Source organism: Macrobrachium nipponense, chromosome 31 (genome assembly GCF_015104395.2).
Source record: "Macrobrachium nipponense isolate FS-2020 chromosome 31, ASM1510439v2, whole genome shotgun sequence".
Taxonomy (NCBI): Eukaryota; Metazoa; Arthropoda; class Malacostraca; order Decapoda; family Palaemonidae; genus Macrobrachium; species Macrobrachium nipponense.
The window spans coordinates 23,493,137-23,509,131 of record NC_061093.1 but is presented as its reverse complement, the minus strand read 5'-3'; the positions used below and the strand labels follow the sequence as shown (position 1 = coordinate 23,509,131).

Here is a 15,995-nt window from a genome sequence, read left to right as displayed (position 1 = left end):
CACATTTTAACCCTCTTACGCCGATTGGACGTATTGAACGTAGAGGTAAATTGTCTCCCGGTTGCCGATTGGACGTATTGAACGTAGAGGTAAATTATCTCCCGGGGTCCGATTAGCCTACCAGCCGAGAACTTTTGAATCACGCGCCTTGGGGGATGCTGGGAGCTCTATTATCAAGGTGTTGTTTTGTTTACAATAGTTACGCAGGCGCGCAAGCGCGAATTTATTTTTTATCGCGCTAAAAAGAATCTGCGACCCATCCCTGAAATTATTTTGTCACAGACATAATTTTTGCACCATTTTAAATTGGCCATTACATGGAATATTATATATGAAAATGTGCACAATTTCATGTAGAATACAACAAAAAAATACTCATGATTGTTGCTTTTATCAGTTTTGAAATATTTTCAAGTAAATAACGATAAGTGCCAAAATTTCAACATTCGGTCAACTTTGACTACCGAAATGGTTGAAAACTGCAATTGTAAGCTAAAACTCTATTCCAGTAATATTCAATCATTTACCTTTATTTTGCAACAAATTGGAAGTCAATAGCACAATATTTTGATTTATGGTGAATTTATGAAAAAAATTCTCACGTCCGTCCAGTAACTTTTCCGGAAAAAATTAATTTTTTCGTGCGATTGTCATAATGTTTGCACCATTTTAAAATTAGCAGTTACATAAAGTTTTATATATGAAAATGTGTGCAATTTCATGTAGAATACATCTAAAAATTATTGAAGGTTGTAGCTTTTCTAATTTTCGAAATATTTGCATATAAATCACGATAGAAAAAAAAACCACGATTGGTCAACTTTGACTACCGAAAGTCGAAAAACGCCGTTGTAAGCTAAAACTCTTAGTCTAGTAATATTCAGTCATTTATCTTCATTTTGAAACAAATTTGAAGTCTCTAGCACAATATTTAGATTTATGGTGAATTTAAAAAAAAAAAAAATTTCCTTCCCCCCCACGCGCAGATTCTCTGCCGCAAATCTCCGAAATGCGTAAGTCGCATTCTCGTTATATTTGCTCAGTTTCACATTAGGCGTTTCATAGATTTATATAAATGTGCGCAATTTTATTTAGAATACAATAAAAAATGATTGAAGGTTGTAGCTTTTCTCATTTTTGAAATATTTGCATATAAATTTTTTTTTTTTAATTCAACATTCGGTCAACTGTAACTTCCGAAATGATCGAAAACTGCAATTGTAAGCTAAAACTCTTGAGTATAGTAATATTCAATCATTTATCTTCATTTTGAAACAAAATGGAAGTATCTAGAACTCTAGATTTATGGTGAATTTTTGAAAAAAAAAAAATTTTACGTCCGCGCGTTACGAATTCATGCATCATTTTGTGATATTTTCTGTGTTGCTTTGATAGTTTTACAATGTGTTGTATACCAAAATTATTGCAATTTAGTGTACAATACAACAAAAAAAAATTAACTAGCTTTAACCGTTTTGCTCGCAGCGCGATTTGAATACAATTATATATGAAATTTTGTTTTCCCGCTATCATATATTTCATTATTTATATATATTTTTTGCATTTCTGATGGTTGCATACTAAACTTCAGGCAATGACTAAAAAAGGAGCCAAAAATTAACTCTTAAAGGGGGCCGGCCAGCTAATGCCATTTTTTAAGGACAGGACTTTGATATTCATACCACTTAATAAGGTGAATTGGGATATCTCCAAACCGCATATGATTTTCGCCTCTGACCTTCGGTTTTGTGACACCAGGGCGATTTATCCCGAAAATAACCATTTTTCAAATTCTATCTCCTCCCTTGATATTTAATATTAAGACCTAGGATTACTACCATATATAGACCTGATGTGGACCTCCAATCGAATGAGGAATTTTTTTTGTCATTTTTTTGCTAGATAAGAATTTTTCAATATGGTAAAATAATACACTATAAATCAGGAGAGAAAAATTTATAAAGACGAAACAAACATTGGAAAAAGGGGCTCTATTTGATTGTTCTATAATGTCTTTCTGAGTTACATACCAAATTCCAATGTTATAGCTTTAGAACTAAGTGAGAAGATAAATTTTGAAGGTCAATAAGTCTAGTTTTGAGATACGGGCGTTCAAAGTTTACCTTCGTATTTCTATAAAGACAATGTTAATAAATAAGGGATTTTGACAAAGGAAAAATCTATTTCTGGGCGAGGGTTCGTGTCGCCCAGTGAAATCCCCCCCGTGTCCCGCCCTGCAGCCCAAGATTGGCATCTAACTACAAGGATGACCACCAGAGGCGCGGCAGTCGGCGTGGTGCGGGGTGTTGTAGTAGTAGTAGTTGCCGTCCCTGCCTATGGATCGGCCCTCTCAGGAAGGGGATTTTGGTGTAGGAGAGTTCTAAATGGCAAGAGGTTCGTGGTAGTGGTCTCACTCGCCCCAGATACCATACCGACACCCTCTTTATTTAGGGTGAGCAAGTCTGTTATTCTGACATCTTCCCGATTTTGTTTTTTCTCTGGTATATGTTAGCTTCATTTACCTTAGAAATAATGAACTTAAGGATTATTTCACTGGGCGACACGAACCCTCGCCCAGAAATAGATTTTTCCTTTGTCAAAATCCCTTTTCTGGGCTCAGTTCGTGTCGCTGTGTGAAATAGTACCAGAGAAATAGCACAAGATTGTAAAACAAAGAGGAAGGTCTCAATGAAACTATGAAATAAAACAAATATAATATTGAGAACTTAAGTTAATTTTCTGTATGATAACTTTTAACATAAAAATAGTGGACTTATAGTTAACTTAAGATTAAACTTATATTCGTATTGATAACTTATCTAGGATAGTGAGTTAAATGTTTACATGGGGAATGACTCGCTAGATAGGTGTGGTACCCTAGCATAAAAATAAGGGTAGCAGCACCAAATGGACAATTCATAAATTACAATAATGTTGTGGGTGCCCCTAGCAAAAAAATAAGGGGGACACCACCATAATCATAATCATAAGCAGCTAAGGCTAAAGGACTATATAGAGCATAACGGTAGGTAAAGTGAAATATTAGTTGAGGCAGGTAGAAAGGAGATCTGGATCTTCAACTACGACTACTGTGCAGTGTCAGGGGAAACTGTTTCCTGCTGACACTGCTGGAAATTTTAAAGATTCCAAGGACATTAGAATGACGCTTAAAAACTCGGCGATTTCCAGCCAGTATATTTCTTTAAATCGTCAAAGTTCATATGCTGGAAATAATTACTGCCCTGATATCATGGGCTTTTGGGAATGATTCATGATTTGCTTGTTTAATGAAGTAAAGGATCTGCTTCTTGATACCTTTTACGGATTTAGTGCCACCTTTTTCTCTCGTAAAGAGAGGACCCAAGGATCTAGAGGATGTCCTAGACAGAAAGGCTCGTAAGGTCATCACTGGACAAAGAGAAGGGTCTTGGGGGAGAGGGCTGACATTCCAAGGGGCCCATCTTGCTAAAGGATCCTCATTTTTTGCTAGAAAACTACGATCCGGGGAGAGTGAAACTCCTCCTGAAGGGAGGAATTCTACGTGACCCGCATCTCTGGATAGAGCAGACAGTTCTGAAATTCTGGCCCCTGAGGCCAAACTTAGCAAGAATATAGTCTTTCTTAGTAGCATGATGAATGAACAAGAAGAGTTGTCAGTATCTGAAGCCAGTTTGAGGACATCATTCAAAAACCATGATACTGAACTAGGCCTTTCAGAAGGTCTATGTCTAGCACAAGCTTTGGGAATAGACGTAAAGTAAGAGTGTTAAGTCTATTTGAAAACCCAGCTGAAAGATTTTCTTTAAAGCTGATTTATTAGTGGTAATGGTGCTATCTGCTAATCCTTTTTCAAATAATGATCTGAAGAAGGATATAGCTGAATTTACTGTCATGGTTGTGGTGTTTGTCTCCTTCAGGAAAGATGCCAACTTCTTAACAGCAGCATCATACTGTCTCAAAGTTGATTCCCTCTTATCTGATTCTAAGAAAAGAATATTCTGGGTATCGATATCTGCATCTTTTTTAGCCGCAAACTTCATGAAGTCCATAAAGTAAGGGTTTTGAGAATTCCTGAGGAAGTGAAAACAGTCCTCATTTGTACTGTCTGAGATAGTCTGGGATTGGGAATCAGTCTAGGTCGGAGACCCAATTCCAGAAGCAAAGGGTACCAGTTGCTCTTTGGCCAGTTGGGGGCTACTAGGGCTACTTGTCCCTTGAAAGTCCTGAGTTTCAGTACTTTCAATAGAAGATTCACTGGAGGAAAGATTTATATCTACTTCCACTGATTCCAATCTATGGACAAGGCGTCTGTGGCATAAGCCAGAGGGTCCAGGTTGGGGGCCACATAGCAAGGGAGCTTGTTGTTTGCTTGAGAGGCGAAAAGATCTACTTGGAGACCCGGGACACTCCGGCATATCCACTGGAACGACCTGTTGTCCAGGGACCACTCTGATTCTAGAGGAACTGATAGAGACAAGGCGTCTGCTATCATGTTCCTTACTCCTGCCAGGTGGGTGGAGGATAGATGCCATTTGTATTTGTTTGCCAGAGAGAAAATGGCTATCATGACATGGTTCACATGTTTTGATTTGGATCCTCCCATGTTGATGCAGTGTACTACTACTGCGCTGTCCAATACCAGTTTTATATGAGAATTCTTTGGTGGATGGAGCCTCTTCAGAGTGAGAAATACTGCCATAGCCTCCAATACGTTTGTGGAGGGCAGAACTGAGGTGACAAAGTTCCTTTAACTTTTTTGAACTGAGAGTATCCTCCCCATCCGCTTAGCGAGGCGTCTGTGTGGATGATCAACGCCGGAGGAGGATATTGAAGAGGAACTGACTTGGACAGGTTTTTTGTCTCCGCCCATGAACGGAGATGATTTCGAAGAATCTGCGGGATCACTGACAACTTGTCCCGAGATTTGGCATTTGCTCTTGAGCACCAAACTGTTTGTCTTTGAGTCTTGCTTTCAGCAGAACATCTGTAACTGATGCAAACTGCAGTGAACCTAGGATCCTTTCTTGGTTTCTCCTTGACGCCCGTTTGTTCTTGAGGAATTGCCTTACTGACTTGGCTATTTCTTTCCTCTTGTCCACAGGAATTGACATTGAGAGGGGTTAAGTCCCAATGAATGCCGAGCCATTGGAAACACGACTCCGGAGTGAGCCTTGACTTTGTCCTGTTTATTTGGAACCCTAGGTGCTCCAGAAATTGAAGTACCTTGTTTGTGGCTCTGAGGCATTCCTCGACGGTTGGCGCCCAAATCAGCCAATCGTCGAGGTACGCTACTACCATTATCCCTTGTGATCTCGGTTGTTGTACCACTACTTCCGCTATTTTCGTGAATACCCTGGAGGCTACATTCAGCCCGAAGGGCATCACTTTGAAAGAGTGCCTGGTCTCCCAGCTTAAAGCCTAGGTATTGGCGAAAGTGTCTCGCGATTGGGATATGATAGTATGTGTCTGTAAGATCGATAAAGGTGGTGACGGCCCCACGGGGAAGTAAGGTCCACACCTGCGAGATGGTCAGCATTTTGAACTTGTCGCAACCAATTAATAAGTTTAGCCGGGACAAGTCTAAGATGATTATTCTTTTTGATGAGCCTTTCTTTGGCACGCTGAATAAGCGCCCTTGAAACTTTAAATGCTTGACTCTCGACACTACTTCTTTCTGAAGGAGCTCCTCTGCATAATCTGCCAATTCCTTTGATGGTAACTGAAGGAATGACTTTGGTGGAGGGGGACCTTTGATCCAACTCCAACCCAGTCCTTTGGACACAATACTCTGTGCCCATTTGCTGAACCCCCCACCTGTGCTGGAAGAGGAACAGCCTCCCTCCTACCCGGGAGATCTCACTGCTGTTGTGCGGAATGAGCTCTGCATCCTCCACGGAAGTTGCTTACCCCTGTTGGTAGCTCTTCCTGCGCCTGTTTGCCGAAAGGCACCTAGCCCTGCTTCCCCTAGTAAACCTGTTGAAGGTTTGGAAGGCTTGGCTTTCAAACACCTGGTTGAATGCCGGGGAAACCGTGTAAGAGGTCGAGGGCTGACCTTGTGGGGACAGAAGGAGAATCGGTTGGTTCTGTCCTTTTGGTGCTGCCGATTGTCCTGTCTGAGCAACCGGAACAGCCTGTATGAAGTGTTGCTGTTGCTGCTTCTGGTATGGCTGGAACCTCTTTGTCTTCTTCAGTTTTTCGCTAGAGGAGGAAGAGTTCTCAGGTTTCCTCTTAGTTGAGACCCCAACGAGCTCTGAGGCTCTGGTTAAGCCTCGTCGCCTCGTGTTGGGCCTCATTAACTGCCGATTCTGGGAAGAGGTCCGCCCCCCAGATGTTGGAGGAAAGCAACTTGTTCGGTTCGTGCCGAATCGTTGCTTCCTGAAGGACGTGCTTCCGGCAGTTCCTTCTTGCCACTATAAACCCGTACAAGTCCGCTTGAACTGTCTGAGTTTGCGACTTGACTAGGAGCTTAAAAAGAGGCTCAGTGCCGTACGTCAAAGCAGCCACTTCAGTCATAACCAGGGTGTTGAGGGTTCTGCCTAGCCTGGTTCTTGCCTCAAACTCCGCCTGAATGAGGTTCTGGTAATCTGGGTAACCTCTCCCCGAACTGTTCCATGGCACAGTCCGGCTTGAGTTTACCTACCGTAAAAGTGCCCAGTAGGTTCTCCCACAAATCACCGAAAGCAGGGAAGAGAGGGGACGTAGGGTCAGATTCCATTAGTTGTGGAAGGGGTTCATCCTTCATGCCCGCGTGCATTGTGACTTCTGCTATCTTCGTCGTAAAGGGGAGTGGTGCCTCCTCCTCTGTGGCAAAGATAGTAAACGAGCTCTTGAATGCTTGGAGTCTGGTATTAGTACAGTCCCAGTCTTCCAAGCAATGCAACCACTCCCTCTGAGCGTGGTCCCGGCTATACAACAGTTTCTCTTGATTTTATCTCCCATATTTAAGGCTCTCAGTCAGCCTCGCATATCCCATGAAAGGAGGCTGTAAGTCGGCTGGGTGGAACTAGAAGTCCTCGATCCTATGAGTTCCACATTCCGGAATGGAAATCATGCCGTCCTTGAAGGGAGCATAAGCTGCTACCCTCCAAGGATTACTCATAGAGAAGGCAGGGAGGGTGTCATAGTCCGGCAGCTGGGCAAGACCAGCTCCTGCTACCGGGAGGTCGGCCTGAGGTGCCTGGTTCAGGCCTGCCAGGCGATTCTCCTGGTCGGACACTCGTTCAGTCGGGTTCTGAATGGATTGTCCCGACTGGTTAAGAGAGGTAGAGAGTTGAGCAAACATCTGCTCAACTCTCGTACTGAGAGACCCGACCAAATCGCCTACATGCTGCGTCATTCCTGCCGAAAATGCAGCAGGATCGAAGGTACCAGGTACCACGACCCCGGCAGGAGTCCCCGGAGGAGTTCCGGCAGCAGCGGGAGAATGTACAGACTCAACAGGAGTACGGGCCTTCTCCTTAAAAGACTTGCCTCTTGACCCTTTAGAATGTGAAGACGAAGACTTCACTTTCTTTGCTCCGGGATGGGAAGCTGGAGGCTTACGAGAAGTAGAAGATGACGACTTCTTTTTGGACGACTTCTTCTGAAGGGTTTTCTGCTCCCTGTGCCCCTTTACCTTGGGGGTCACAGATGCAGCAGGTGTACTAGCAGGGATCTCCGATCCCGTAAAGCCCTGAAAAGATGAAGGAACAGGTGATGAAGATCCAGAATCAACCAAGGGAAGCCCTTGGGCGCCCAACAAACCTACCTCAACTAGTAAATCCTCCGCACCTACAGTCATTGGCTCTATATTCAGATAGTGTGGCTACTTCCGCCACGATGTCTTGGCCTCCTCTCTCGATCAAGGCTTGTCCACTTGCTGTTGGATGGAAGCAATTGTAGGAGCTGCCGCGGCGGGATCCACATACGCCGTCCACATACCCCGTCGACTTCCCGCCCGGGAAGATCTGGACAGCCAGCTTCTTATCAAGTATATAGGGCTGTCCTTTGGTGGCGTTCCTTCCGAAGCCACCTACCCAGGCCTTCAGGGTAGCCGACGCGACTTCCTTAATGGCGGCAGCCTGGAAAAGAGGGTCATTGTAGTCCTTGCAATGAAGCCCTGAGGACTGATCATTACCAAAATTGAATATGACCATAAGTAACTTAAAGCAAGATATGTGACAGTATATGTCATGAAAGGAACAAGCCTGACACAGATATATACTTACTCCGTCCAAAAACTGGCTCACCAGCTGGTAGCAAATGGTACAAGCCTCGTTATGCCATACTAACATCTCGTTGTGGCGGGTAGCACACGGAGCGCGAGTCCTGCAGACCTCATGCCCGCAGGGGTCTTGGAGGACGGCGTTACATCCCACCACCTGACATTTAGTAGCCTGTAAGTGGAAAGATACATAAGTATCAACGTTATACACTCACAAGGCTACTGTGATACTCCATTGCATGCCGGAGTAGTCTTAAAATTATTGGGCATAATCCACCCCTGAACTCCTTGTGGAAGAAGGTCTATGACCTAAGACGCTGGTTGGGAACTCCGGTGTACACCGGAGGGGTGAGTGTGATTTAACCAGATGTGTTTATAATACCCAACAATGGAGAAGTTTCGAGGAGTAGTAATACCATGACCCGGAGAAACTAGGAGAGGATTGCCGCTATTTACTTAGGATAGGAAAGTTACACTTAAGTGGAGCGTGTACTCAGCCATAACACCCCCCCCCCCCCCCCCCCCCCCCCCCCCGACAACTAGAGGAGCGCCTGGATAGCAAGCAAGCGCTCCGCCGGAAGACTAAGGGGGTACATAAGATAGGGAAAGCGTCTATGACCAACTGAAATCGCATCCATTCTGGTAGCTGGCGGAGCCCTCCCGACAACCGAAGGTACACCCGGATAGTGAGCAGGTGCTCCGTCCGCTGGCAGAGGGGTAAGGCATATGAGGAGGGAGAGAAATCAGACCCAAGGCACGCTGGAGAAGGCCCGAAGCGACCGGAGGGGGGGGGTGGCCAACCCCAACCCCCCACCACGCCGGAGCTCTTCCAGAGCCCGAGTAAAGACATGCGGTTCACCAGTGCATACAGCTGTCCTAAACTCCTGTGACCCCCTTGGCTAGGGGGAGGGGGGAGAAGAGCTCGGATGGTTGCCATAGCGACCGTAAGTGAGCCAGGACAGACCCCCCCCCCCCTTCCGTCTGGAGGGAGGGGGCTGGGACTAGGGCGACTAGAGGCACCACGCTATGCATGTGGACCAAGAGGTGATAAGGCAACAAAACAAACTAGGCCGGCGACCACGTGAGCCCGAAGGACCACGGGGCGATAATGCAACAAAACTGCAGATTAAGAGCTAATGCAACAAAACCGCCTAGGAACTGGTCGCCCTAAGTTAACCCAATAAAAATATAACTAATAAAAACTTTTACATCGTAAGACAGACAGAGAAAGAGAGAGAGAGGGAAAACATGAGTGAAAGAGAGATGTCCAGGATGAGTAGGCTGGTTCCGAAGAAGTCAGCCAACTGCTCAAAGCTAGCCTTAGCCGATACGTAGATGGAGGGCAATAGCCAGGATGCTGGACCAGGAAAATATAATTAATCACTCAGGCGCCTACACACCTAGACAAAGAGACTTGCATGCATGAACGAGATCTAAGGTATAGGTAATAAAATCCCTAAAAACTATGTAAAAAAATAATTAACTAGTGTAGCATGTGATAAAAAACCCATGAAAGGTAAAAACAATGGAAGATGTGTGTATAGAGGACCGGGAAATCTAACCAGACACGAGGCGAGCCGCTGGCCGCCATGCGCCAGACCAGGCGGCCTTATTTCGGACCTAAAAAACGGTAAATAAGGGCCCCTGGCTGACAAAACTAAATCCAGACCTTTCGGGTTACTTAACTTAGCTGCGGCGATAGCTGCGTGTTCCATGGTGGAGATAAATCCAAGGGAAATAGCACAAAAACAGAGCAAAAGACGGCACATGTTACCTAGTTCGGCTAACGAAAAGGATGACCACCAGAGGCGCGGCAGTCGGCGGGGCGAAGTAGTAGTAGTTGCCGTCCCTGCCTATGGACCGGCCCTCTCAGGAAGGGGATTTTGATGTAGGAGAGTTCTAAATGGCAAGAGGTTTGTGGTAGTGGTCTCACTCACCCCAGATACCATGACACCCTCTTTTTATTTAGGGTGAGCGAGTCAGTTATTCTGACATCTTCCTGATTTTGTTTTTTCTCTGGTATGTTAGCTTCATTTACCTTAGAAATGATGAACTAAGGATTATTTCACGCAGCGACACGAACTGAGCCCAGAAAATTATGAATGTATATTTCTTTTTTGTGTATTAATAAACCAAAACTATTTTATTTACCATAATTTATTCATAATTGATGATCCCTTTGCTCATATATTGTAGCCTGGGGCACTGCTTGAGGTAAGATGGGGCACTCCTTCCTACGCAACTCTCTCCCCCCTTCACTAACTCTGCTTATTACATCGAATTTTTTTCTTTATGTATGTTAGCGAGATGTTTTCCTTGTATTTTCCTCTTTGGCATGATTAAATTCTTGCCAAAACAAAGATAAATGTAAATGCAAGAGAATGTCAGAGGTGAAACTCTAAGGTGTACTCTCTTTTTACAAAGACAATTTAATAAATTATGATTATTATGAATTTCATATTCCATTTTGGGTATTAAAAAACCAAAACTTTATCATAAATGAAAATCTCTGCTCAAAGATCGTAGCCTTGGGCACAGTGTGACATGTGGTGTCAGGCAAGACTGGAGCACTACTACGCAACCCTTACTAGCAACCTTCCCATCTCTTCGCTAACTGCGCGTATATTATGATATTCTGTAATAATACTAGAGCGATTTTTCTTCGTCTGTATGTTGGCGAGATTTTTTCCTTGTCCTTTCCTCTTTGGCATGATGAAATTCTTGCCGAAACTTACAAACACGTAAAAGCAAGCGAATGTCAGAGGTGAAATCGAACGTGTAGACTACTTGAAGTTTGTGCTCGCACTGATGGTTGGACTTGGTAGCTGACTGAAGTGAAGTCTCCCTTCTTGACTCTGGGAATGTCTGCAGATGCCATTTCTCCCAATTTCTTTGACAATAATTATCAAAATTTACGATAATAGAAGAAATATTGCATTTTCTTGTACGGATCAATGTTTTGGCTTATTGAGTTACGTTAACTAATTACCCTGTAACTACGAAAGAAAGAGAAATTTTGACGAAATATTTCATAAACGTATTCTCAATTGCCATATGAAGCTCCATGAATTTTTTCATGACTTTGCATTTTTCGCCTTATACCACCGTATATAAGGGTTCCGGCCGGCCCCCTTAATCTTGAAAACTAAGCGCGCTGTGATTTTTAAAAAAATATTTTTGCTTCGGTGCTCACTCAGAGACCCCCTCTGCATACAGGAGACTATTTTATTATACCCCTTCAGCGTAAGAGGGTTAACCATAAAGGCATGAACATTTGTAAGACACACAGATCGCAAAATTTGCACTTGACTTTTCAGAAGTGGCAGGCGGCAGCTCACAAGAAAGGACATGAAAAAACATCCTATTTGATAATGTGAAAGGCAGTTTCAAAAGCTGCCTTTGTATCATATTTCTGTGGAGAAATAAAAATACCATAATACATTTTCATACACATTTCAAACATAAAAGCATGAAAATTTATAAATTACACAACCATAGCTAAATTTGCACTTGTGTAACTATTTTGGCATAGAACAGCATTGGAGGCATATATTTTACCCTAATACCTATGTAATAACTACATAAAATTTAATAATTGCATAACCTTTATGGTCTGAACAGCATTTCTACAAATGATGAACTAGTCGGACAACAGCGCTAGCGGCGCTGTTGACCGAAAATTGTGCCGTAGAAATACCTTAAAATGCTTTTTTTTTTTTTTTTTTTTTTTTTTTTTTTTTTTTTTTTTTTTTTTTTTTTTTTAATAAATATTCTTGACAGCTGTAAAACAGATTCGCCGCTAAGTGATTGCACTGTTAACCACGGGCCGCATGTACTATGGCCCACTTTTTGTTTCCTTTTTGTTAACTAAGAATTTTGAAAATTCTGAGGACAATCCTTAGCCCAATGCCATTCCAATTTGTATTTTGCAGTTACTTTCCCTTTATTCATAGGATTCCCCCCCCCATGTTCCATTTTCCCCAATATCTGGAGTTTTCCCCCTCCCAGAATTTGCATTGCCTTCTGACCCCCACCATTCCCCCTCTCTATTCTGTAAACCCTCAAATATCTGACACTGTTCCATATTCCAGCTATCCTTGACCACAAGCAGTTTATAAAATTTGATTTTGAGAGATCTGATTGTTCAGTGCATGGAAACCCTTAGCTTCTCCTTTAAGCATGCTCTTTCCCATCACTGGTGTAGTACTGATTCTGGCTTTTCATACCCAATTAGTCTCTGCTTTAAACTGGATTCTCTTCATATTGTAAATTAGTTTTTAATTGTACGTACTGTAATTCTCCATTAACATATCTTTTAGATAAACTGTCTAGTTTTGATAAGATTCTTTGAACATTCTTTACCCCTCTTTTTACCCTTAAGTTCATCTCTCTAGATTCATTCTGTTACTTCCAGGCCTTTCCCTTTTAAGCTCTTATCTCTATCCCCGGGTATTCCACTTCCCACACACCAAGCCAATCTTTGACTTGTTCTCTCCATCCTTTATACTTTACAAGCCAATCTTAGACTATTCTCTCCATCCTTTATACTCTTACTTTATCCTGCTGAATTTCAGACAATCCCCTCTCCATCTTATCTCAGTGTTCACTATCTGATCCATCCATCCATCTTTAAGGGACCACACCTCCTACCACAGATTTCATGCATTAAAATTTTATTTACTAGTTTCCAGTTAGCACCAGAAGATTTATCCTTAAGACATCAGGTTTGTTGGCCATGAAATTTGTTTTTTTTTTTTTTATCCCCAGGAGTTTCGTCTTTACGCAGAGCAAAAAATGGCGGCCCACTTCCTAGTGCTCGTCTGGTTAGTACAAAAGTTAACAACAAACCAAATGAGGAATCTGCTGTACATTCCTTTATTCTTGTGACTTTTGGACAATTTCTTGATCATGACCTAACTGCTACTCCCCTTTCCAGAGGTAAGTTGTGAATAGACATTTTGCTGGGCCATTTGTCTGTAGCTTTAATATTTGGTAGTTTTACCAGTGTCTAAACATTCTTCATCTCTGGTAAAGAAATTTCTGCAAATTATTTGCGGTCGTAATGGTCAAACATTGTTAGATTTGAGTTAACAAAGAACTGATTATGAAGGTGGTCTAAAAGCTTAAATTTATTTTTAATTTGCTACACATGTATTTACTATCACAGTACAGCTATTCCTCATTTAACGAAAGGGTTCCATTCCAGCGACCACGGCGTTAAACAAATTTGTCGTTAAACCACTTTATTTTGACTAATAGCATTAATATTTTAACTTTATGATGTTATAACTTCATAATGTATAATTTTCTTTGAAATAGTGTACTTTTAACACATTAGGCTACATTCCCGAGTTACCTGTTTGGTAGTAAGTAAATACATTTAAGTCAAAACCATGCTAACTCTTCCCAGAATCTGTACATTATTCAATAGACTTTAATATTATAAATTTGGTATTATATAATAATCACATTTAGTTTTGTCATTTATTTTTTTTCATGATTATCGCTTTTTCTTCATCATTTATTTTTATTGTATAGGGTAAAAAGATGAATAAAGCAATGAATGAATGAATTTTGGCGGTCACTGTGCATTTGAATGTCTCGGTCAGTGTAAACAAAACACATCTGTATAGGTAAGTGAACTCTTAAATTATTTGCAAAGGGGATAAGCATTTTCTTCCATCAACAAGAGATTCAAGATTGCATTTAGCTCTTGTACGTATCATATCTTGTGGGTGACATCAAATACTTATGTAAATACAGTTCTATAAAAAAAATGATCAAACTATATTAAATGTAAATCTTTCAAGCATACTAAGAGTAAGGAATTCGTGCATGCAAAATATCCTGTTTTGATTGACTTGGTAGAAACTTCTCAACTGGAATATTTAAAAAAAATATTTTTAAATTAATATAAACATAACTTCACACATTTTCTGTAAAACTTGGCGCCAACTGTTTTGCCGCACAACGATCTAATGGTGGCAGAATCAAACAAACCAGGGGAGTTCCCAGACTGTAGAATGCAGACTTTTAAGAGGTTCAACTGTATAGCTTTTCTTTACAAAGTATATTAAAGCCGCTTTGTTTTAGCCATAAATTTCAAGGTTTTCCAAACTCTGGCTAGGCTAGATTATTGGCACTGAATAGCCTTTCTCTTGGCCACCATTGGCAATGTTTTTATTTTCAGCTTATGGTTTTTTGTGTTGTCTTAACTCTGCTGAGTATGGCGTTAAATGAGGAGTAGTACCTGTATTGCTCATATCTTGGAATTGCTTAAATGTAACTATCCTATCTGACCCAATATAAGACTGTAGTTTACCTTGCTGTCTTTGACGTTTGATAGTGATCCTAAACTACTAATCCTATGTTGTGTAAGAGTAGTTAACTGTTTATAGCTATATGCAGAAATGCACATACGGTACTGTATACTAAGGATAAATAGAGCAGCTGCTTGGTGGCCCTTAGTCTTTTCCACATCAGACATGTAGCCAGCGGTTCTCAAACGAACATGTGCAGAGTTTGAGTTTTAAGAATCTTAGAACTTTTGATCTTGATATATTGTAATGGCATAGTGTAAAGTAGATTAATTTTCTCATTGACACTGATTTGCTGTTAACATTTGCACTGATTGATCATCTGACTTGAAAATTGCACTATCACTAATTAGCCAGGTTATTTGGAAGCCTGACTGACTAGATTGTTAGTAAATTTATGAAAGTCTTGCTTCAAGTACACATCTGGAACTATTTTGAATTAGGAACATTGGATACCATTGAAGTGAAGTTACTAAACTGTTGTCATTGAAATGGTGTACTATGCTTAACTTTAGAGGATGCATTGGTTGCAGTATTGTAGATTTTGAAGAGCATTTTTATTCAGTTGAAGTAACTAATTTTTTGGAACGGGTGATTTTTGTTACAAAAGTATATGCGCGCATGCTTTCTACTAGTGCCACAAATACCAACCAACATAGTTTGCATCAAACACTAGTAGGAGGCATACACAGCTGTAACTGTAGGAAAATACCTGAGCAGGAGTAATTTTCTATTGTAGTTATCATTTGAATGCAAAGTACTTAAATGTTTAATACTAAGAATCATTGTTCTGCAATGTTCCCCGTAGGTTACCTTGGAGGCCCTATAAAATGCTGCGATGATCTAAGTGTGAAGTTGGATTTGGCTGCTATTAGTCTTAATGCTACCAAGTTAGCTTTGGAGGAAGTTAAATCAATAGAGCAGTCAATTAAAACTATGAATGTCCAGAGTGAGCTAGCAGTTGCCTCAAAGACCTTGGAAAATTTGATGGTCCAATGGGAGAGGTTAATGGAGAACACCCAGGAAGTCTTTAACTTGACAAATTTACAACAATCTCTTCCATTTAATAGTGATGACTTAAAAATCTTGAATGTTATAAGACCAGTAAGCCGTGAATGTGCTCCTATTCCAATTCCATATGATGATGAATTTTACTCGTGTTATGGACAAACTTGTATGGAATTTGTTCGCTCTTCACCTGCAGCATCGTGCACATTTGGTAAGTGTTTATTATTCTTTACAAGTAAGCATAGGGATTATAGAATTTGACAAGCTATTTATTAGAATTGTTTTTTTTTGGTAAAATTTCCATTAATCGTACCCTTGCATGAAACTGTTGAACAGCCCCACTGTGCATGACTGCTAAAGTTGGCTGACCACCAACCAGCAAGTAATTTTTTGTGCTAGCCCCCATAGGGAAGAAAGATTTATATAATTCTTTCATGAAGTTGGCTATAGTAAACCTATTAACGTAA

The 15,995-nt window shown here is 41.3% G+C and overlaps 1 protein-coding gene across 2 annotated transcripts in view; it reads left to right on the top strand.

Annotated features, from left to right (window-relative positions):
- Window positions 1-15,995, top strand: part of LOC135206694 (peroxidasin homolog pxn-2-like) — a 123,225-nt gene that overhangs the window by 69,578 nt on the left and 37,652 nt on the right. For both annotated transcript variants that reach the window (XM_064238116.1, XM_064238115.1), the window contains 2 exons: window positions 12,971-13,141; window positions 15,329-15,739. In XM_064238116.1, the coding sequence (XP_064094186.1) occupies window positions 12,971-13,141; window positions 15,329-15,739 (582 nt within the window). The remainder of the gene's footprint in view (window positions 1-12,970; window positions 13,142-15,328; window positions 15,740-15,995) is intronic.